Source organism: Nerophis ophidion, linkage group LG07 (assembly GCF_033978795.1).
Source record: "Nerophis ophidion isolate RoL-2023_Sa linkage group LG07, RoL_Noph_v1.0, whole genome shotgun sequence".
Lineage (NCBI taxonomy): Eukaryota > Metazoa > Chordata > Actinopteri > Syngnathiformes > Syngnathidae > Nerophis > Nerophis ophidion.
In genome coordinates, this window is record NC_084617.1 from 27,893,965 (window position 1) to 27,918,445 (window position 24,481).

Sequence of the window (24,481 nt, forward strand, 5' to 3'; positions counted from 1 at the left end):
CTTTAAAAAAACATAAGAACCTGGTACTAAGATAAATAGATACAAATAATACATTGAAAAACCATAAAATTCAAGCACACAGCTCACATGCACAGTCATTATTTTTTATGCCTTAATTGTGTTCAGCGACACTATTGCTCTCGGGTAAAAAGTGTTCCTGAACCTGTTTGTCCGGCATTTTATTGTCCTGTATCTCCTGCCCGAGGACAGCAGTTCAAAAAGATTGTGTCCGGGGTGAGATGGGTGCCCTATGATGTTTTGGGCCTTTTTAAGGCACCTGGCACTGTACAGCAAAAACAATAACCAAAGATTTTACGACAAAAAAAAAACTGGCCTTTCCATCACAAGTATTTTATTTAAAAAGTGGTACTATTTTTCCATTTTCAGTAATATGCTGTTGACAAAACACATCTACAATAACATTTTGGCGACGGAGGTGCCAGTATACAGATGTTTTTAATTATGCAGTATGTAAAAAAAGATATACCGTATTTTCCGGACCATAGGGCGCATCGGATTATAAGGCGCACTGCTGATGAATGGTCTATTTTCGATCTTTTTTCATATCAAAGGTGCACCTGATTATAGGGCGCATTAAAGGAGTTATATTATTTAAAAAATTTTTCTAAATGTAAAACCCTTCGTTGTGGTCTACATAACATGTGAGGGTGGTTCTTTGGTCAAAATGTTACTTAGATGATGTTTTACAGATTATTTTCAAGCCGCATTCTGACATTCGCTTCAGAATGCGCTGTTTTGTGGGCGGTCTTATTTACGTGGCACACCTTAGACAGCGTCTTCTCCCCGTCATCTTTGTTGTAGCGGTGTAGCGTGCAAGAATGGGAGTGGAAGAAGTGTCAAAAGATGGAGCTTACTGTTTGAATGACAGTCAGACTTTACTTCAATCAATAACGGAGCAGCATCTCCTCATCTGGAACAACAACAACGCTGGAAATGTGTCCTTTGAAAAACCGTCCGACCGGAACTCTCTATTAACTAAAGTTCCTTGGGTGAATAATGTAAATTCACTACACCGGTATGTTTTAGCGCTTTCATGGCGAGCTTACTGACAGATAGAAGTAAGAACTTTACACTACCTTATATTAGAAATGGCAACAGCGAAGGATGAATATCCCATAACAAGATGATAGAGATAATGAAGAAGCTTAACGACTACGGTGTTTTCACAGACTACAAAGGCAGACGGACGCGCACAATTTTTCAGGATTTATGCAGATCCCAAATACAGATCAGAAGGTACCAGAAGGTAAGAAAAGTTGCTTTTGCATTATGTTGCTAAACAAAACGCCAGATAATACACACACCATAATAATACTCGTATGTTTAATGCGCCGACAGTCCATCAAGCGGTCCGGCTTCATAGCTTACCAAAGTCCTACTAAAACATTTTGATTGATTTTTGAGCGCCATGTGTAATAATCTATATTTTCAATGGAATATATAAAATGTTGGTGTTGTTTACTTGAGTCATATTACAGTCTACACGTATCTTCAATGTGTGACTGCCATCAGAGTGCAGTCTACACGGATATCTTATGTTTGACTGCCAATGTACTTGTCGCACTTATTATAACATCATGTACCAAATAAAATTGCTTCGAGGTCGGTAAGCAAAACCAGAATTATTCCGTACATTAGGCGCACTGGGTTATAAGGCGCACTTCGAGTTTTGAGGGGGGAAAAAGATTTTAGTGCGCCTTAAAGTCCGGAAAATACGGTAAAGATCAAATGCATAGGCAATTATGTAATAATATCATTGGGTAAATTCTTATACATTTATAATAATTTACTACTCAGTGTTCCAAGCAGCCATAACGGCAATGTGGCCCTCAGTAAAAACAAGTTGGCTAGCCCTGCCTTAGAGTTTACGGACCCCCGTTCAAGACCTCTGGTTCACAAATAAATGTTTTATTGTTTTCCAAATGATAAACTTTGTGGAAATCGCTGTTGGGCCCGAATGGAATAATTTGCATTCCAGGCTGTAACACACTTTCTGTATGTGCAGGCCCATCGCGTGTGATCTTTCTCAGGAGGAATCTTCGTGTCTGAAACTATTTCAAAACATATGTCATGGTTGCTGTCTTGCTTTTAAACCGGTAAGTACACTTTTTCAAATGCTACTTTTGTAACACGACGTTGTGTGTAGGTGGAGTATCTTGCATGGTCGAACCAGCAAGAGCGCATTCTATAATTAGAGCTCGACCTATATGTGTTTTTTAAGGCCAATGCAAATCTCAAGTAGTAGAAGTTAATAAGGCCGACGACCAATATTTGTAGCCCATAATTATTTAGACATGAATAGAAAATGGATGTATGGATGGAATTGTATATGCCAGTAAACATCTGGTTAAGGATTAAAGTTGTTTTTTAACTTTGTTGTTTAAGAAACGTGGGACCAGTAGCAACATAATGTGGTTAATTTAGCAACAAAAAAAATCAGGGGATTTCACAAAAACCTTTATTACGTGTATCTAAGAGGAGCACCAAAATATGGGAAATCTGGGAAAATTGGTCAAAATATGGGATTTTTCTACATCGCAATGACTCGCCGTCTACTCAATTTTATAGCAATTTATGGATTTTGTAAGGTTTCCTCGTAAGGAACGCTGAATTATTGTGAACATTTAAATAAAAACAATTCTGGGGTCGGGCTTCACGGTGGCAAAGGGGTTAGTGCGTCTGCCTCACAATACGAAGGTCCTGCAGTCCTGGGTTAAAATCCAGGCTCGGGATCTTTCTGTGTGGAGTTTGCATGTTCTCCCCATGAATGCGTGGGTTCCCTCCGGGTACTCCGGCTTCCTCCCACTTCCAAAGACATGCACCTGGGGATAGGTTGATTGGCAACACTAAATTGGCCCTAGTGTGTGAATGTGAGTGTGAATGTTGTCTGTCTATCTGTGTTCGCCCTGCGATGAAGTGGCGACTTGTCCAGGGTGTACCCCGCCTTCCGCCCGATTGTAGCTGAGATAGGCGCCAGCGCCCCCCGCGACCCCAAAAGGGAATAAGCGGTAGGAAATGGATGGATGGGATGGAATTCTGGGGTCCTAAACTTAGATTGTAGTTGAGACATTTTTCAAGCTGGCTGACATAATTTCTTCCTGGATGTTACAGAAAGTATGAGAATCCTGCTCTTCTGTAATTATAAACGTATCCCCTATTTGTCCAAATATTTTTGAGATTTTTGGCAGAGATATCTCATGATACTCTGCATGCTCCTTTAATGAGAGTCAGAGGCTAGTCAAATGACTCGATTGCTGCAGTTATGAAAACAAAAAAAATGAGACCGGGAAGACGCCAGGCAAGAAGGATAAAAAATGGATTCGGCAAGTATTGAAAGTTCTGACAGGTAAGCAGACAAGATGTATTGTAGGCGACCAGCACTGCGGGAGGGAGAGAAATGGGGGACGTAGCCGTGTAAGCGCAGCTGAGCAGAAGGGGGTAGAATTCTCACAAGAACTCAAAAAAATGCCCTGTCAGATATCAAAACATATTTGGGGAAAATTATTGATAATGACAGTCATTCTTATATATGCTTGAGCAGTAATTATTACTAATTACTTCACTAATTATCATAATTATTTTAATACAAAATATCTGTATCGTATGTGTATAATTAGTATCTGATGAGGTAGTTATGTTGTTTATTCATAAACTTTTTTTAAAGGGCAGATACCGATTAAAATAGACCGATACCGATATAAGTCGAAATGCCAAGTATTGGCGTAAATTATCGGTCGAAACTTCAGTTATAATGACTTGTTTGGACTTAATCGGCCTGAAGGGGGAATTTTGCCTATCGTTCACAATCATTACGAAAGACATGACGAGGGAGGTATTTTTTTTTTAAGGCATTTTAATTTGTAAATAAACGTAAATAAAAGTCTGCTTACAGCGGAGCCAATGGGAGGTCCTTTATTCCGCCTCATAAAACCCAATAAATAACTATTGAAAAAGCGCCAACAACACTCCATTTATATTTTGTGACTTGAATATTAACCAAGTATTAGCGATATTGGTAGTATAAACGCTACTAACCAAGTATTAGCGATATTGGTATTATAAACACTAACGCAGACAGACTTATAGAGGCGCCGTGATCACGAGTTTGTGTGTAATGTTTACATAATTGACTGGTGAGGTGTTTCCTTGATTCCCAGCTCGCTGAAAGTTTATTCTCGATCAGAAATCATGTTTCTTACCTAGAAGGATGAGGAGGTATTCTGTCAAGTTTGTACACTTTGACAGCCCATTTAAACTGGAAAATGGCAAGAACAACAAGGAAAGGGGCTTGGGTCCACCACCCTCTACTTTAAATTATTTTATTATGAGTCATTCTTCATCTAAACGGGAATATATTAACATCCTAGCAGTAGGCATCCTATAATGACAGCAGACCTTGTACAGTAAGTGAGGTTTTATTATGTTTGTTGGCTCTCATAAGGTCTGCAGTAAGTAATAATCACTGATGCATTTATGAAATTGATGCGCCTGTATGCGTAAAATGATCGAAATACATAAATATTACATGTTATTATAAATGTCTCTGTTACTACTTTACATATATAATTACAGTGTGTTTATAACACCTTTACTTGTGTTTTTAAGGGCTACATAGGCAGAATAGAGAGACTCTGATAGGCTTCATTGTAAGCTGACTTTTGATGACATTTATTTAATATTTACAATGCATAAAAAAAAAAAAACATCTGTCGTCCTGTCTTTCATAATGATTGTGAATGATAGGCGAAATTCCCCAAAAAGTGCAGTTCCCCTTTATCGGCTGCTCACGTCCAATTTAAGCACTAACGCAGTAATTTATTGATCACTTGAGAACTAAAACAACATATATTATTAGAGAAGACAAAGCTGTCACCTTTCCACGTTGGACCACAGCAAATGTTCTTGTTTCTCAGGATTCTTGTTATCACTGTCCAAGCCAAGGTCGTCAATTAAATCATCTTTCTCGTCATCAAATGTGAGATCACTCTGTTTCTTTGCAGCATTTGCTGGTTTTAAAAAAACACAAACAGAAAGAAAGTACTTCAGGGTGCGGCATTTACAGGAGACGCAATAGAATCATCTGGAAAAGTAGAAATAAGGCGTACTTGTTTCCTTCTTTTGGGCTTGAGTTGTTGCATGTGAAGGTAGGGGTTTTTCAGGCTTGGTCGCCTGTGAGCTGGGTTTGGATTGCGTCTTGCTTTTATTTGAAGGCAAGCCATCGAGAAGGTCAACTAAGTTATCGTCCAGGTCATCATCCAGGTCTGCAGAAGATAATAGAAATCTGTTTAGTTCATGCACCAAATCTGATGAAAATTCTCCCATTGTTAACATTTCCCAGACAAAGCACCAACCAAACAAGCAGAAGTTTAAATATGACACAGAATATTATGGACCTTTTTGCTGCACACATAAGAAAACTTTATTAGAGTTAGGGCTGCAACTATCCATTATTTTAGTAATCGAGTAAATGTATCAACTTGTTTGACTAATTCAGTAATCAGTTAAAACATACTTAATAGTGTTATGATCCGCTGCTCGGATCATATCATGTTCTGGTTTTGATACGTTTTTGTATTATATTCTGTTAGTATTTGACTTCATTAGTTCCTGGTTTGTTCTGTTTCCATAGTTACTCATTAGATTCACCTGCCTGTTGCTTTTGACGCGCACCTGCCTCTTGATTACTGTCTTTATTTAAGCCTGCCTTTTCTGTTCATTCAGTCTTGCCTCCTAATTTGTGTTCGCACAACAGTGACGACCTTGATCCTTGATTCTGATTCCAAATCTGTACTTGCTAGTTTCCGCGCTAAGCCTTTGCTCCTCTAGCTCCCATGCTAGTAGTTTTGTTTTGCCTTTTGTGCCTTGTGCAAGTTTTTCTGTTCATAGTCTGTTTTAATTTTAAATAAACCCCTTGTTTCCTACCTTCGCGCTGTATTCAAGCCCGACTGCATCCCTGAAAGAACGACCCGCATCACCACGATGCCACGCAATCGTTACAGTAGGAGGCAAGCAGAACAAAGATCTCTCGCTGCGGGCTTTTTGGAGATAGAAGAAGGTTCGTGGCAGGTAATCCGAGCTATGGAGGCAGAGACGCTCCGCTGTTCGCTAGAGGAGGACATGATGTGTGGACCTGGTGGGTTCCTGGTCCCACTCGACTCCACCTGGCCCGGGGAGTTCCACTCTTAGCCCGCTCGCACGCGTCAGCGAAGGCGGAAGTCGCAAAGAAGGGGTTCGCCTCGCGACAGAGACGCTCCAACCCCGCAACTTCTCCCTCCAGAACACAGCCAGCAACAGGCCGCCCAGGATTGCCCTCCTCAATTGTGTGGTAATCCCATCACACATTTCGCCAAACATTTCACCGAATGGGCTATCAGTCAGCTGGAGACCGGCGCGGATGACATCATTCCGTTTACGCCCTCCGAGGACGTCACCCCATCCACCGGTGTTGACGTCACCGACAAATTTTTTTTTTTTTTTAATTCTGTCTATCTGCCATTTTCTAGTGACTTTAATAATGCTAAGATCAGACACTATCACAACATTTTTAATAAGTGTAGGTCTACTCAGTCCCAATCACCTGTCTGTTGGACTCCGCCCATAAGAACTCAAGCCCCGCCCATGTCAGTGGCCTTTCCTTCTCTCCCTCCCAATAAACCTCAGGAGTGGATTGGGAGAAGACTTGTTGGTCAATCGAGAGGGGAGGAGTCTACCCCCCTCCTGACCTCCCTCCGCCCACCCTTAGGGACAGTCCCAGACCACAGAGAGCGTGCCTGGGATCCGCTTCTTGAGGGGGGGGGGGGGGCTAGTGCTGGGAGCTGTGCTGCGGAGGTAACACAGCTGCGCCCAGCTAGGCCATCACCACCGGTTTTTCGACCCGCCAAGCCGCAACTTACTGCGCGGCCACCTTTACCAGTCTTGCGACCCGCCAAGCCACACCCCCCAGCTAGGCCACCACCACCGGTCTTTCGACCTGCCAAGCCACAACCTCCTGCGCGGCTTTCTTTACCTCTCTTTCAGACCGCCACGCCGCAGCCCCCAGCTAGGCCACCTCCACCTGCACCACGGCTAGCACCTGTAGCTAGTCCAAGTCATAGTCCAATTCCAAGTCCTAGTCCTAGTCTTAGTCCAAGCCCTTGTCCAAGGCCTTATCCTAGTCTGGTTTTCACCCCAGCACCTGACCCAGGTCTGGATCCCACTCCAGCACCTGTTCCAAGGCTGGATCCCACTCCAGCACTGTCTTTAGAATGGATCCCACTCCAGCACCTGACTTTAGGCTGGATCCCACTCCAGCACCTGATCCTTTTCAACCGTGCCGTGACTTGTCGTGACAATGCAGTCGTGCCGTGTTTTGTCATGTCGTGCCGTGACAATGCGTAACATTGTGCCAGCCAAGGTCAGCATACTTTCTGTTATATAACCTACATTTGATTTATTTTTGATATCTTGGAATAAACGGATTTTGATATCCAAATACATTTCTACAGTACTGAACATTCTATCATTTGCACGCGTCAAACTGGTCACTACAGTCGCCCTCAGTATCAGCCCAGAGGTAAGGGCTATACAGCATCTATGTGTCTTTTAGGGAAAATAGTTAAAAGATTGTTTTACTTGTTATAACTTTCATTATCTTCTGTGTAACTTCTTCTACATTCTATATTCTTTTCTTCCACCTTTTATTTACCTCATGTCACCCTCTGTTTAATGTATTTCACCATTTACATACCTTTTTTGACCTTCTATTTAACCTATTTGGCCATTTAAATACCTTCTTTTACATTATATTTAACTTTGTTTACATTCTCTTACCTTATTTTACCTTGCATTTAACTTAATTTGCCATTTACTTACCTTCTTTTACATTGTATTTAACTTATTTTACCATTTACTTACCTTATTTTACTTTCTATTTAACTTAATTTGCCATTCACTTACCTTATTTTACCTTATATTTCACTTTTTTTTTTAAATTTACTTACCTTATTTTTTACATATTTTAACCATTTACTTACATTCTTTTACTTTGTATTTATTCTACCTTTTATATTCTGTTTTTTTACCTTTTATTGACCTTTTTTACCTTCTATATTCCTTTTTTACTTTTCATTAATTGACGTTTTTTTTTTTACCATATTTTACCTTGTTTTGTATTATATATTCCTTTTCTTTACCTTGTATTTTGCTTCTTTGACCGTCTTTAACCTTGTTTTATCTTCTGTATTCCTTCCTCTACCTTGTATTTATCTCTTATTTACCTTATTTTACCTTCCATTCAATGTTTGACCTTTTACTTACCTTGTATTCAACTTATTTTACCTTTTATTTACTACTTTAATTTTCTATTTACCTTATCTTAGTTTTTATTTATCTCATTTTACTTTTTATTTACTCATTCCTTCTTTTACCTTTCATTTAGTTTTTTTAACCTTCTATTTAACGTATGTTACCTTCTAGTGACTATTTTCACTTTCTATTTACCTTATTTTACCCTTAATTTATCTTATTGTATCTTTTATTTCCTTTTATATGATTTCATTTTTCCTTTTTTCACCCTATTTCATATATTTTTGTTCATTTTCTTTTACGTTTAGTTCATTTATATTACCTTTTATTTACAAACTCTTTTCTTCTATTCAACTTATTTTACCTTCTTTTATGAGGTCCGGATTTTATAAATTTGTATTAAATACAATCATTCAACAATTAATCGAAGCAACAGAATATTAACCAAAGCTTTTTTCTAAACGAATAAATGGATTTAATCAATTAATCATTGCAGCCCCAATTAGAGTACATCAATGTCTCATTTACCATCGTGGGTGTTAAAACTTACTCGGCCGATAAAGCTGACTCTGATATTTTTAAGGGTGTCAATAAAATATATTTATGCAATATTCTTCTACTTCTGGCTTTTCTCTGTCAGGGGTCACCAAGTGAGACAATCGCATTAACATTTTTTTTTGTCACATCAAATGCTCTATCTGATGGGAATCTAAGCCATGCCCTCTGCTATGGGAGGCAGACGTGTCTACCAGAACAAAACCAGGGATAATTAAAGCACATCTATACAAACTCCTGCAAATAAAATTACTACAGTACTGCATATTATTAATTAATACGGATGTATCCTCAGCTCTAAAGTGAATGACACGTCTTGATTAGTCTGAATAGGTTAGAGCAGTAGTTCTCAAATGGGGGTACGCGTACCCATGGGTGTACTTGAAGGTATGCCAAGGGGCACGTGAGATTTAAAAAAATGTTTTTTTTCTAAAAATAGCAACAATTCAAAAATCCTTTATAAATATATTTACTTAATAATCCATCCATTTTCTACCGCTTATTCCCTTTGGGGTCGCGGAGGGCGCTGTGCCTATCTCAGCTACAATCGGGAAGAAGGCGGTTTACACAAGGCCAACACAGATAGACAGACAACACTCACACTCACATTCACACACTAGGGCCAATTTAGTGTTGCCAATCAACCTATCCCCACATGCATGTTTTTGGAAGTGGGAGGAAGCCGGAGTACCTGGAGGGAACCCACGCATTCACGGGGAGAACATGCATACTCCACACAGACAAATCCCGAGCCCGGGATTGAACCCAGGACTACTCAGCACCTTCGTATTGTGAGGCAGACGCACTAACCTCTCTCCCACCGTGAAGTCCATATGGAATAATACTTCAACAAAATATGAATGTAAGTTCATAAACTGTGAAAATAAATGCAACAATGCAATATTCAGTGTTGACAGCTAGATTTTTTGTGGACATGTTCCATGAATATTGATGTTAGATATTTCTTTTTTGTGAAGAAATGTTTAGAATTAAGTTCAAGAATCCAGATGGATCTCTATTACAATCCCCAAAGAGGGCACTTTAAGTTGATGATTACTTCTATGTGTACAAAATTTTTTTTATAATAGAATCACTTCTTTATTTTTCAACAAGTTTTTTGTTATTTTTATATCTTTTTTTCCAAATAGTTCAAGAAAGACCACTACAAATGAGCAATATTTTGCACTGTTATACAATTTTATAAATCAGAAACTGATGACATAGTGCTGTATTTTACTTCTTTATCTCTTTTTTTTCAACCAAAAATGCTTTGCTCTGATTATGGGGTACTTGAATTAAAACATGTTCACTGGTGGTACATCACTAAAAAAAAGGTTGAGAACCACTGGGTTAGAGAGAAAAAGCTACTTCCAAGAATGAGATGTACCTGAGAATGAAACCACCTTCCCACGCATCGGTGAGGTCTGGGTTTGACTTATCGAGTCTTTTCCCTTTGTGTTGTATTTTTGCTTCAGAAAAAAGTGCTTGTTTTATGTATTTTACCAAACTGGGCAGATTAATTGAGCACAATTGCCGTCATTTAGATTCACAGTCACGTCACTTGTTAAAGCGATGACTTTTTTACCGACCGTGACGCAAACCGGAAGTGGTATTAAAACTACTTCGCTGCGGTGTTTACGCTGCGACAAGCTCATTAAAGCAATTAGTTTAGGAATCCAGATAGTGTATTCATAGCGAAACAAAAAGTGAAGTGTTGATTTGTTACATTTATATCACATACACCAAGTGCAGTTGTACCTCATCTTACGAGCTCAACAAAACAAGTTAGACAAACTAATGGAGCTCCGATACTATTATTCACTACGACAGGGGTCACCAACCTTTTTGAAACCAAGAGCTACTTCTTGGGTACTGATTAATGCGAAGGGCTACCAGTTTGATACACACTTAAATCAATTGCCAGAAATAGCCAATTTGCTCAATTTACCTTTAATAAATAAATCTAAATATATGTAAAAAATGGGTATTTCTGTCTGTCATTCCGTCGTACATTTTTTTCCTATTACGGAAGTTTTTTTGTAGAGAATAAACGATGAAAAAAACACTTAATTGAAGGGTTTAAAAGACGAGAAAACACACACACACACAATAATATTACATTTTGAAACATAGTTTATCTTCAAAATTGAAAATTCAACCGAAAAAAATCAAGAGAAAAACTAGCTAATTCGAATCTTTTTGAAAAACTTTAAAAAATAATTTATGGAACATCATTAGTAATTTTTCCTGATCAAGATTAATTTAAGAATTTTCATGACATGTTTTAAATAGGTTAAAATCCAATCTGCACTTTGTTAGAATATATAACAAACTGGACCAAGCTATATTTCTAACAAAGTAAAATCCTTATTTCTTCTAGATTTTCCAGAACAAAAAATTTAAAAGAAATTCAAAAGACTTTGAAATAAGATTTAAATTTGATGCTACAGATTTTCTTGATATGCCAGAATATTTTTTTTGAATTTTAATCATAATAAGTTTGAAAAATTATTTCTCAAATATTTTTCGGCGAAAAAACTGAATTAAATTAAAATGTATTTATTATTCTTTCCAATAAAAAAAAAAAACTTGAACATTGATTTCAATTGTCAGAAAAGAAGAGGAAAGAATTCAAAACATAAAAAGGTGTATGTGTTTAAAAATCCTAGAATAATTTTTAAGGTTGTATTTTTTCTCTAAAATTGTCTTTCTGAAAGTTATAAGAAGCAAAAAAAAATTGTATTTATTTAAACAAGTGAAGACCAAATCTTAAAAATATTTTCTTGGATTTTCAAATTCTATTTAAGTTTTGTCTCTCTTGGAATTAAAAATGTTGCGCAAAGCGAGACCAGCTTGCTAGTAAATAAATACAATTAAATAAATAGAGGCAGCTCACTGGTAAGTGCTGCTATTTGAGCTATTTTTAGAACAGGCCAGTGGGCGACTCATCTGGACCTTATAGGCTACCTGGTGCCGGCGGGCACCGTGTTGGTGACCCCTGCACTAAGACAAAGGAATATTAAGGATGTTAGGTAACACTAAATTGGCCCTAGTGTGTGAATGTGAGTGTGAATGTTGTCTGTCTATCTGTGTTGGCCCTGTGATGAGGTGGCGACTTGTCCAGGGTGTACCCTGCCTTCCGCCCGATTGTAGCTGAGATAGGCGCCAGCGCCCCCCGCGACCCCGAAAGGGAATAAGCGGTAGAAAATGGATGGATGGATGGAGGTTTTACATAAAAATGACAAAACCAGAGATAGTGCTTTGTAAATGTGATCTATATGAACTTGTTTCCCTAACCTTTTTTCCACCAGGGACTGGTTTAATGTAAGCATTATTTTCACGGACCGTCTTTTTACGCGTTGCAGATAAAAAACAGCACAACATTTTGCCTTTGGCTACAATCTGAAAATTAAGTCGGAGAAAATGCGGTAGTTTATAAATGAAATAGATGAGGCAATTCCTAAAGGAATTGCATGTGAATGCTCCAATAAAGTAAAAAAAAAAAAGTCAAAGTACCAATGATTGTCACACACACACTAAGTGTGACGAAATTATTCTCTGCATTTGACCCATAACTCTTGATCACCCGCTAGGAGGTGAGGGGAGCAAAGAGCAGCAGCGGTGGGTGCGCCCGGGAATCATTTTTGGATATTTAACCCCCAATTCCAATGCTGACAGAATGAATTATGAATGTAAGAATAGTTTGAATGTTGGAATGTTTTGAATGTTGAAGCATTGGAATTTCTAGGAAAACCGGAATTTGGTGTGGAACTTGGGAAAGACTTAGTTTGAATGTCCAGGATGAGTGGAATATGTTGAAGGTAGAATGGTTTGAATAGGTTGAAAAATGTTGGAATTGTGGAAGTGTGAAAAATGGATAATTCATTTGAAATGGGGAAAATGTCCCTAAAAATTCTTGGAAGGGGATTTTTTTTTAAAGTTTTTGAAAGGGAGCACATACGGTGCCACGAAAGGCACATGGAGGGTAAACATTTTTTGCGAGATTTCGCAAAAGGTTTTTTTTCCTATGTCAGTGAACCGGAAGTAAAACAGACACAGCGATGGTGAACTGCAAGTGAAACAGACACAGCGATGGAGGAGCCTACCCATCATCCATGGGAGAAGTTTATTGATTTCTATTTTAGTATTGGCTTAACATATAAATACATCAAATCCGTTCTTGCACGTAGACATGGCTTTCACAAGTGAGAAATAATGTCTCTCACTTTGATAAGTGAGAGACATCTGAAAAGAATACTAAGAGCTAGGGGGCTTTCTCGTCGTAGCACAGATGATGGGTAGGCTCCCGCATGCTCCAGCTCCTCCATCGCTGTGTCTGTTTCACTTCCAATTCACTATCTTTGTGTCTGTTTCACTTCCGGTTCACCATCGATGTGTATGTGTCACTTTCGGTTCACCATCTTTGTGTCTGTTTCCCCTCCGGTTCTCCATCGCTGTGTCTATTTTATTTCCGGTTCACCATCGCTGTGTCTGTTACATGTCCGGTTCACCATCGCCGTGTCTGTTTAATTTCTGGTTCACCATTGCTGAGTCTGTTTCCCGTCTGGTTCACCATCGCTGTGTGTTTCACCTCCGGTTCACAATCGATGTGTTTGTTTCACTTCCGGTTCACTATTGTGGTGACTGTTTCACTTCCGGTTCACCCTCGCTGTGTCTGTTTCCCGTCTGGTTCACCATTGCTGTTTCTGTTTCACTTCCGGTTCACCATCGCTGTGTTTGTTTCACTTTCAGTTCACTATCGCTGTGTCAGTTTCATTTCCGGTTCACCATTGTGGAGTCTGTTTCACTTCCGGTTCACCATCGCTGTGTCTGTTTCCCTTTCGGTACACAATCGCTGTGTCTGTCTCACTTCCGGTTCACCATCATGTTGTCTGGTCCCTTCCGGTTCAGCATCGCCGTGTCTGTTTCACTTCCCGTTCACCATTGCGGTGTCTGTTTCATTTCCGGCTCACCATCGCAGTGTCTGTTTCATTTCCTGTTCACAATCGCTGTGCCTGTTTCACTTCTGGTTCACAATCGCTGTGTCTGTTTCACTTCCGGTTCACCATTGCTGTGTCAGTTTCACTTCCGGTTCACCATCGCCGTGTCTCTTTTACTTCCAGTTCACTGACATAGGAAAATAAACCTTTTGCGAGATCTCGCAAAAGTATTGGGAGATCTCCATGTCCCTATAGGCCATGGGTCGGCAACCTTTACCTTTCAAAGAGACATTTTGACCCGTTTGACAAAATAAAAAAAACAATGGGAGCCACAAAACCCTTTTGAAATTTAAAATTAAATAACACAGAATAAAGAGTTTTTTTTTTCTTTGTGCTATGTGTAAACCAGGGGTCTTAGACACCCGGCCCGCGACTTTAACATGAATTCCGCTTGACAACATTACAATTGTCTAACCTCCCAAATTTTCCGGGAGGTTCCCGAATTCTCAAAGCATCAATTTTCGCGAATATCTGCCAATGTAATAAGTAATAAGGGCGTGCTATGAAGCCATTACTTTTGACGCCTTCTACAACATGTACAAAAAGTTTGCCAGCCCAGTAACATGTGGTATGTGGCTTCCACAGATCGACGTACACGACTGCAAAGCATAGTTGTTCAATAGCCATACAGGCCACACTGAAGGTTGTGATATAAACAACTTAAACACTCTTACTAATATGCGCCACACTGTGAACCCACACCAAACAAGAATGACAAACACTTTTCGGAAGAACATCCTCACAGTAACACAACATAAACGCAACACAACAAATACCCAGAATCATTTGCATCCATGAGTGTTCCTGACTATATTATACACCCCGCTAGCACCAACCCCCCCCCCCGCGCGTCGGTTAAGGAAGGAGGGGTATGACTTTTGTAAAGGGAAAATAACGATGTGTCTTAAAATACTTTTTATTCTTAATGGTTCATATATTGCAAGACTTAGCATTTATTAGCGTGCTATTAGCAATTCGCAGCATTAACTATCAATTAACAGCACAAGCTGCTGGATAGCAATCAGCGTGCGTAATGAGCCTTTACCACCAGTTCTAAGAGTTCATGGAATAGCGGTTAACAATTACAATTTCACAATATTCATTTTAGACAGTATTACTAACCGCGGTTTGTTATCAATACTGGTAATTTTTACATCTCTAGTTCGGTTGTATGATTTACCAATCCTGATGAATGAAAAAAGGAAATAAATACCAGTATTTTTTTTCCTTGCCATGATAAAACTGCTGGTAATATGAACCGAAGCGCATGTGAGTCAACACACACAGAAAGCACTTACAAGCGGAAACAGCATGGAGAACGGAAGGAGGAGAATGGACATTTTTGGGGCTTAAAAACTAACGATAAAGGTGAAGCTATAAACACTAAAGCACCAGAGCGGTGCTTTAAAACATGTTGGAATCGATGATGTAAATAATATAAATTTGTACATCGATAGTTTTTATTAAAAGCGTTATATTGACGGTGACAAGATAATGAAAGCTTTCTCAATGCACTGCAGAGTCCTTGCTAGCTATTTAGCTAGTGTCTAACATCCATCTACAGTGTTTTCGCTACTCACTTTTTCTCGCCTCCATGGCAACAAATAATGTAAGTGTCTTACAAGTATGATCCCTGCAGGACGAGCATACTTGCCAACCCTCCCGGATTTTCCGGGAGACTCCCGAAATTCAGTGCCTCTCCCGAAAACCTCCCGGGACAAATTTTCTCCCGAAAATCTCCCGAAATTCAGGCGGAGCTGGAGGCCATCCCCCTCCAGCTCCATGCGGACCTGAGTGACGTGTCGACAGCCTGTTTTCACGCCCGCTTTCCCACAATATAAACAACGTGCCTGCCCAATGACGTTATAACTGTAGAATGATCGAGGGCGAGTTCTTGGTTTCTTATGTGGGTTTATTGTTGGGCAGTTTCATTAACGTCCTCCCAGCGTGGTAACAACACACAACAACAGCAGTCACGTTTTCGTCTACCGTAAAGCAGTTCGTCTGCCGTAAACAGCAATGTTGTGACCCTCTTAAACAGGACAATACTGCCATCTACTTTACATGCATATGTGACAATAACATCTACGGCTTTTAGAGAGTGCAGTGCACACAACAAGGAGACGAAGCAGAAGAACGAGGAAGATACAGCCATGGCGACGACGAGTAAGTTGAAGAAATACGCTTGTAAGTTCCAAGCCGCTGCTGCAATTGGACCTGGATAGCCTCCGTTAAGAAGTAGGGGACTACCAAGTGCTTGGCAGTGAATATGGGTGGATCTATAATTAAAATTAACTGGTAATCTCAAATAAAATATAGAACACAAAGTGGAAACAAATATTTCAATAATGAATAAAGCAAAATACTTTCTGGACCAAAAGTCACTCCATATTCTCTACTTATATCGGTATCGAGACAACTGTAATCTCTGATGTATACTATAAGGAGGTCTACCCATTCAGGTGAGTCACATACTGAGCCCAGAGGGAGAAACAATCAGCGCACTCACCCGAGAAGCTGAACTTCCTGGTCCGTGCTGCAGATGGGGTTATCTTCTTCCCTCCTGTGGTGGCTTCATCTATGGTGAAGTAAGGGAATACAATCATGTCAATCCTTGCAGAAAAAAGTACAATTTGGGGGAGCTATATTGAACGGTTCAAAATGACATGGTTTTGCATTTATAGACCATCACAACAGATCACATGCTTGGATATAAGAGGGTTCGTTTTCATTTTTAAAGGCAAAATGTAAGTAGTATTTAAATACTGACAAGTGTTTGGACAATTGACTCAAAACTTTACTGGCCAGGCCTTTGTTAGTACAATATTAAATAAGTAAATATGTGATGAGTAGAGTTTTATCAGGTGTTGAGTATTTAGCAGATGTTTGATGGGTGCTACAGTCACTGTGGTATCCATTAGCTTGAAATGGGAACTTTAAGAGTTATTTAAGATGAGCAGCACTCGCCGATGAGCTAAAAACCTTAAGCCAGGAGTGCCTAAACTTTTTGCCTCCATTGTGACAAATGTGGGCCAAATAACGATTTTCACCCGGCAACAGTACCACTAGTGAGGAATTTATTTAGCCTCAAACTGCCATGATATAAAGTATTATGTACCGTCAGGTTTATTAAAAAAATCTATAGATTTTCCGGGGTAAAAAATGGCAGCTTAGTCACCAGAATATTTTTTTACACCAAATTACTGTAAATTGAGAAGACGTATCCCTGTTGTTTATAGGGTAAAATTCTGCTGACTGAGCTGACAGTTTGTTACTGTAAAGTCTAAGGCCATTTTTTTACAGCGCATTACTGTAAATTAAAAAAAACATACCACTGTTGTTTTACGTTCAAATTCTGGTGACTGAGCTGCAAGATCTATGTTTCTTTGTTTTTATTGTGGATTACAGTAAATGGAAAAATGGTAGATTTCGGCTACTGAGCTGCCAGTTTTTTCCCTTAAAATCCACTGAATTTTTTTTACTTTACAGTGTCATCAATGATTGTGCAGCTTTACAGAGGTCAGTAATATATTTGATGACCACTCTTTCTCTAAACAAAATGACACAACAAGCCAAACTTTGGGCATCTTTGCCTTGTCCAGCGCAGCTCTTTAGGCATCGAGGAGAGAGGTTCACACGACATACTATCGCACTGCCACACTTGCGGAGTATCAACTACCCTACCAATATTAGAGGTGTCCTGATACCGATATTTGAGTTTTGACAATATGCTGATGCTGACATTGATCCAAGCAGAAATCATACATACTTTTATTATTTTGTAGAGTGGAATGTTGGAAAAGGTTTGATCAAGTGAAATGAGCCAAAAAGGGAACAATGGTAGTTATGAAAAATAGTAACCTATTTATTATCAACCGCCTGAAATGCACTTATGCTGTCTTTATTTAATTTTTTTTACTTTTTATTTATTTAAATATTTTATCTATTATATTATTTTAGAAGAAGTTATAAAGTGGAATGGTATTGTTTTTTCTGCACAACAATTCATTAAATTAAGATTATAATGCAATACGTTGAATGATGCGGACACATTTCTTACTGGATACTTTCCAATGTACTTCTACTGGCTTGGAGACTTAGTATGTGTAAGTAATATGTAACTATAATTATTTGTTACTTGCTCATATTGACAAATATGTTGTTTTACACTGCAGTAGTGTTCAATTGAGGACACTTATTAAACAGTATGTGTAGCTTTTGTGCTATTGTTTGCTTAGCTGTTGTGTGGCTGCGAGCTCCTGGTAGCCTCAAGCCTAGCACAATTACCTTTTGTAAATGGCTTGACTAAAATAAAAGCAAAAAAACAATCTGGTGTGCAATCCATTGGGATCGCGTATTAAGACAAAATCATAAAAAAGTAAATCACAATGAAATACTTCAAGACTTTACAGTGATATAAAGCTGAACATTTGTTTAGTGCAACATTACCTGCTTCCTCTGGTTTTACATCCGCCGCTATATCTAGTTCTTGTATGAAGCCGTCATTATCATAAGGTTTTTGTTTGGGCTGATCCACATCATTGTCAATAATTAGACATAAAAAACAAAACAATAGGTTATCAGAAAGCATGGAGAAGGACAAGAATAGAACATTTTGGTAACCAAGGACACCTTTATGTTCCCCAGTATGTCAATGGCAGCTGTTGCAGTAATGTCTGCATCCTTAAACGAAGAAGAAAACAACAGTGAGAAACAATATTGATGTACATATCTTGATATCACCTTCAACATTCTTTACCTCTTCTGCGAGCATACTGAAGATGTGGTCAGCATCAGAAGATCTGAAGGGAAAAACTGTCTAAAAGGGGGTCTGCACTTTTTGGGGGGAATTTTGCCAATTGTTCACATTATTTTTTTAGGATTTTAAAGATTATAAAAAACGCTTGGAAAATTCCCTTTCAAAGCCTCTAAAACTACTTAAAAACCATCCATCAACATTTTATATACACACTGCATGTATATGTATAATGTAGTAACAGACACCTTCATAATAATATGTATAATATACACACTGAAAGTATATATATATATATATATATATATATATATATATATATATATAATGCAGTAATGGAGACCTTCATAACAATATGTAATATGTACAATATACACACTGAAAGTATATATATAAAATGTAGTAACAGACACCTTCATAACAATATGTAATATGTATAATATACACACTGCAATTATATATATATATAATGTAGTAACAGACACCTTCATAAAAATATGTAATATGTACAATATACACACTGCAAGTATATATATAATGTAGTAATAGACACCTTCATAACAATATGTACAATATTCACACTGCAAGTATATATATAATGCAGTAACATAGACCTTCATAACAATATGTAATATGTACAATACACACTGCAAGTATATACCGGTATATAATTTAGTAACAGACACTTTCATAACAATATGTAATACGTACAATATTTACCTTATTTTGGACATTTTAATCATTGCCGGAATTGAGCGCGAACGTTCCATTTCCTACACCCAGAAACAAGCGCAAGTCCATCCATCTATCCATCAGAGCCTATCTCAGTTGCAATTGGGCGTGAGTCTTCTAATTAAAAGTTAAAGTTAAAGTACCAATGATTGTCACACACACACTAGGTGTGGCGAAATTATTCTCTGCATTTGACCCATCACCCTTGATCACCCTCTGGGAGGTGAGGAGAGTAGTGGGCAGCAGCGGTGGCCACGCCCGGGAATCATTTTTGGTGATTCAACCCCCAATTCCAACCCTTGATACTGAGTGCCAAGCAGGGAGGTAATGGGTCCCATTTTTATAGTCTTTGGTATGACTCATGGCAGAATTGGTAACAAACAACAAAGACAACTATTTTTGGACAAATGGAGATTGACAACCGTATCTTTTTGAAGCTGAATATACTGAAGATGAACTACTGCTTCTCAAAGCCAACACGAAGGAAAAGTGAGACTTTGGAGCAGACAGAAGCCGAGAGAGTGAGGTGAAAGTGACTTTGGCGTTATAAATGTGGAATTTGAAGCCAAGCTACTTTGACATAAATGGGGTGCTTACCCGAATAAACCGGAAAAAAACGTCCCCGGCCAGCTGAACCAAACAGACAATTGTCCACGGTGTGAGTCACACTTTATATTGATAATGATATATGATACAAAAAATGAAATAATACTCTACAGATACTGTAATATGATTGTTCATGTTTTTCGGTCATGAAGAATTTTTGTTTTATCGCATTGTCGCATTACAAACTCAAACAGGTTGACGTAGAAGCAAGCTTATCTCTTGCCATAGCTAGCTGTAATCGCTAATACCGTAGCACACCGATGTGTTACTACGCTACGCTAAAAGAGTTCCTCACTGTTCACTCTTACAATAACAATGCAGCCACAGCTTGGTTATTACACAGGTTACGGACCATAAATCTAGTATTAATGACAGTTTTCAAAATATTTGTTAAAGGGATTTTGAGGTAGACTTGATTGCTACCATTAGCTGCATTGCTAGCCACCTAGAATGAGACGATTTTTACATATTAGAATGCAAAAAAAAAACATTTATCTTCTTGTCTTTCATATTGATTGTGAACAATGGGCAAAATTTCCCCCAAAAAGTGCAGTTCCGCTTTAAATCACGTAAACTGCACATAAACATCAAGTGTCATGTATGTAGTAATGTATCAAACTTACCCGTGTAGTAATCCACCACGTCCTGATTTCCTTCTTACCGGCAGTACTGTTGAAAAAATTGGTAGAATATTAAGAACAGCAGAATCATACTGTTTTAGTCCCAAAATTGATATCACTTACTGTCATCATCAAATGAGCTGCCGAAAATATTGTCATCTCCGAGTGAGCCTTGGGAGCAGAAATATAATCTTTGACACAAGGCTGGAGCTCTTTATACTGTTATGCTAAAGAAAGGGTTTTAATGTTTAGTCCTGAACTAGGGCCGGGCCAAAAAAAACAATATTATGATTTATTGCGATAGAGACGTAAACGATATCAAAAAATGCATTGGCCAATTTTCTTCTTATTCTTCGTAGGAAACCGGAAGTTGCGAAGTAAGTTTGGTTGCAAGAACAAAAGTCACCCGCTCTTTGGTAACCGATGCCCAAATGTAGAAATTGTGAATAAAGCAGGAAAAATTCAACTCAACGGTAGTGATGTAAGATACCACTAATTTTCTTTCCGATCCAATACCAAATAAAATTCAATACCGATCCCATACTTGGCTCTGCTAAAAATTTTTAATTTGTGTATTTTAAAATAACATTTCTCAAAAGAAAAAAATATAAACATCATTAAAAATGTCCGAAAAAAGAGCAAAAAGTCAGAATGTAATGAGAAAAGGCATAACTTTTTAAACAAATAATTAATAATAACATACTTAATCACCTTTAGCATATTTTGTCTTTAAATCCGTGGCTCATTCCTCTAAAAAATAAAAACAAATATCAAAATTCCCCCAACGCCATGAAACTAAAGAAAGTTTAGTTAGTTGATTAGAAAATAAAAAAAATACTAACTTATGAATTAATTACAAAAATTACAACAACCATAATAGACATAAACATTAATACTTTCATGCAGGCAACATTTTTGACACACTAGGTAATGTAGTTACGGTAATTGTATTATTATTTTTATTCTATTCTTATATGGGGAAAAAAAACATAGTAAAAATGTAACAAAAAATAATAAAAAAATGGTATGTAATGAGAAAAAGCTTATTTTTTTCTAACTAACAATGAATAATAACATACTTGACCTATATTTTTTAGCTGACACAATATTTGTTTTTAGCCTTATTTTTAATCAAAAAAATATCAATATTGGCTAGCATACTGTGACTTTTCTTGGTGTAAAAAATTTGGACACTCTTGAACTACAGTATCAAAGGCATCGATATTTTGATTTGAGGATCGATTTTAGCGAATGTAGATCTGGTATTGGTGGTATCTATATGTCAGTATCGATCCGCACGTCACTAATCGACAGTATGGCATTTTTTTTTTCAAACAGACCATATTGTCGGACTGATGTGGTCTGTAAATAATGTAAGGCGCTCGTCTCCACTAAGACCTCTAATACCACACTGCCTTAGCCGCACTCACCCTTTAGAGCAGTGGTTCTCAACCTTTTTTCAGTGATGTACCCCCTGTAAACATTTTTTTAATTCTGGTACCCCCTAATCAGAGCAAAGCATTTTTGGTTGAAAAAAAAGAGATAAAGAAGTAAAATACAGCACAATGTCATCAGTTTCTGATTTATGAAATTGTATAACAGTGCAAAATATTGCTCATTTGTAGTGGTCTTTCTTGAACTAGTTGGAAAAAAACATAAAAATAACTAAAAACCTGTTGAAAAATAAACAAGAGATTCAATTATAAATAAAGATTTCTACACATAGAAGTAATCATCAACTTAAAGTGCCCTCCTTGGGGATTGCAATAGAGATCAATCCGGATTAATAAACTTAACTCAAAACATTTCTTCACAAAAAAATAAATCTTTAACATCAATATTTATGGAACATGTCCACAAAAAATCTAGCTGTCAACACTGAACATTGCATTGTTGCATTTCTTTTCACAGTTTAAAGACTTACATTTATTTTTTGTTGAATCATTATTCAATAAATATATTTATAAAGGATTTTTGAATTGTTGCTATTTTTAGAATATTAAAAAAAAATCTCACGTACCCCTTGGCATACATTCAAGTACCCCCAGGGGTACGCGCACCCCATTTGAGAACCACTGCTTTAGAGCACCGCTGTAACTTCCTGCCACTGAATGTGCAGAAAATTGTTTCTCTCTGTTTACATTTTCACACTTTGCACTATTCTGTTACACCTCATACATATTCCTTACTCTTGCCCCATCGTTTTAAGTGCTTATTGTTCAGTGATTGTGATGATGTTTTCTTTCCTTTCAGCCTTGAGCATTTAAAAATATTTAAATGTAATATTTTCTCCTGGTACTAATTTTTGATAGATCATAAATATATCAATAATTACCGACCGATTTAAAACACTTATGAAAATTATTCTAAAAATAAATTTTATGTAATATTTTTGTGTACGATTAGCAAGATAATGCAATAACAGGGATGGGTGGTAAGGATATTAACATATGTGAGTACCATTGCTGTAACGGGAGGGACTTACTTTTAGACAGTTTCTCCTTCGGCTTAGCGGCCTGAATTAAAACATATCATATAATATATAGTTAAATGATAAAAAATTAAAGAAACAACGAGCAAGTGTGTTTACCATTATAGTAGCAGCTAGCTTAGTAGCTCCTTTAGCATCAATCCGAAGAGGCGTCTCTCGTCTCCAATGGTGATCACACCAACGATGTCGTCTTGTATTTGTATGTCGAACGCGGTGCCCACTGCATTCGACATTGAAAAAACGGTCAACTTAGACAAAAGAAGCAGTTTAAAATTCACACACATTAACCGGGTCCTGGAGTAGTCGCCAAGGTTGTCTATTTGAGATTTGAATCGGGACTCGACTTAAGCTTCCTGTTTTACTGAACGAACAGCATCATGGGTAATGTAGTTCGGGATTGTTTTGCTCCTGCACATGATGTCTCTGCAGTAGTATGGTTTTGAATGATTGATTGAAACTTTTATTAGTAGATTGCACAGTACATTACATATTCCATACAATTGACCACTAAATGGTAACACCCGAATACGTTTTTCAACTAGTTTAAAGGCCTACTGAAACCCACTACTACCGATCACGCAGTCTAATAGTTTATATATCAATGATGAAATATTAACATTGCAACACATGCCAATAGGGCCTGTTTAGTTTACTAAATTACAATTTAAAATTTCCCGTGGAGTTTCTTGTTGAAAACGTCACGGAATGATGACGCGTATGATGACGCGTGCGCGTGACGTCTCGGGTTGGAGCGGACATATTAGCCCAGCACCACTAACGGCTAAACGCCGTCTCTTTTCATCGCATAATTACACAGTAATTTGGACATCTGTGTTGCTGAATCTTTTGCAATTTGTTCAATTAATAATGGCGACTATAAAGAATAATGCTGTTGTTGGAAAGCGGTGGATTGCAGCTACTTTTAGCAACCGAGACACAGCCTGTGTTTGTTTGTTTGTTGTGAAGCTTTAATACAGAGCAGTCAAGTGAACATGTTTTCTACGTCAACCAGCAAGTTTTTGGATGGGAAAATTGTGATATCAAGTGGGCTCTTACCGGAGACTTCAATGGATTATGTGACCTCCTCCTGCAGCTCACAAAGGCAGCTGTGATCTTGGCTCTTCCATTGGCTTCTCTGAGAGACACTGGCGTTCACCGCAGCCATCCGACTTTAAGGTATGACTTTACAATCTCACTAAAACACTATTAAAACAATAAGCCGATAAGGGATCTTCCAGAATTATCTTAGTAAATGTGTCTAATTACATCTGAAACGGTCCCACTGCCGCCGCCTGGAGCCGTCGCTTTTTTTGTGGGGTTTTTTTGTGCTTCACTCTAACTTTCCTTATCCGCAAATTTTTTATCCTCGCTCAAATTAATGGGGAAATTGTTAATTTCTCTGTCTGAATAGCTCTTG

The 24,481-nt window shown here is 38.0% G+C and overlaps 1 protein-coding gene across 3 annotated transcripts in view; it reads right to left on the reverse strand.

Annotated features, from left to right (window-relative positions):
- LOC133556179 (fas-binding factor 1 homolog) overlaps positions 1–23,435 on the reverse strand; it is a 55,944-nt gene extending 32,509 nt beyond the window's left edge. The window contains exons 1-11 of one of the 3 annotated variants that reach the window (XM_061905853.1): positions 23,347–23,435; positions 23,164–23,284; positions 23,059–23,089; positions 20,697–20,744; positions 20,577–20,622; positions 18,619–18,661; positions 18,492–18,542; positions 18,309–18,387; positions 16,369–16,437; positions 5,127–5,282; positions 4,895–5,027 (exon numbers count right to left, since the gene is read on the reverse strand). In XM_061905853.1, the coding sequence (XP_061761837.1) occupies positions 4,895–5,027; positions 5,127–5,282; positions 16,369–16,437; positions 18,309–18,387; positions 18,492–18,542; positions 18,619–18,661; positions 20,577–20,622; positions 20,697–20,744; positions 23,059–23,089; positions 23,164–23,166 (659 nt within the window). In that variant the 5' untranslated portion in view covers positions 23,167–23,284; positions 23,347–23,435. Of the gene's footprint in view, positions 1–4,894; positions 5,028–5,126; positions 5,283–16,368; positions 16,438–18,308; positions 18,388–18,491; positions 18,543–18,618; positions 18,662–20,576; positions 20,623–20,696; positions 20,745–23,058; positions 23,090–23,163 lie in introns of all 3 variants that reach the window. The other 2 variants (XM_061905855.1, XM_061905854.1) reach the window with 2 other exon arrangements.
- Between the last annotated feature and the right edge of the window lie 1,046 nt (positions 23,436–24,481).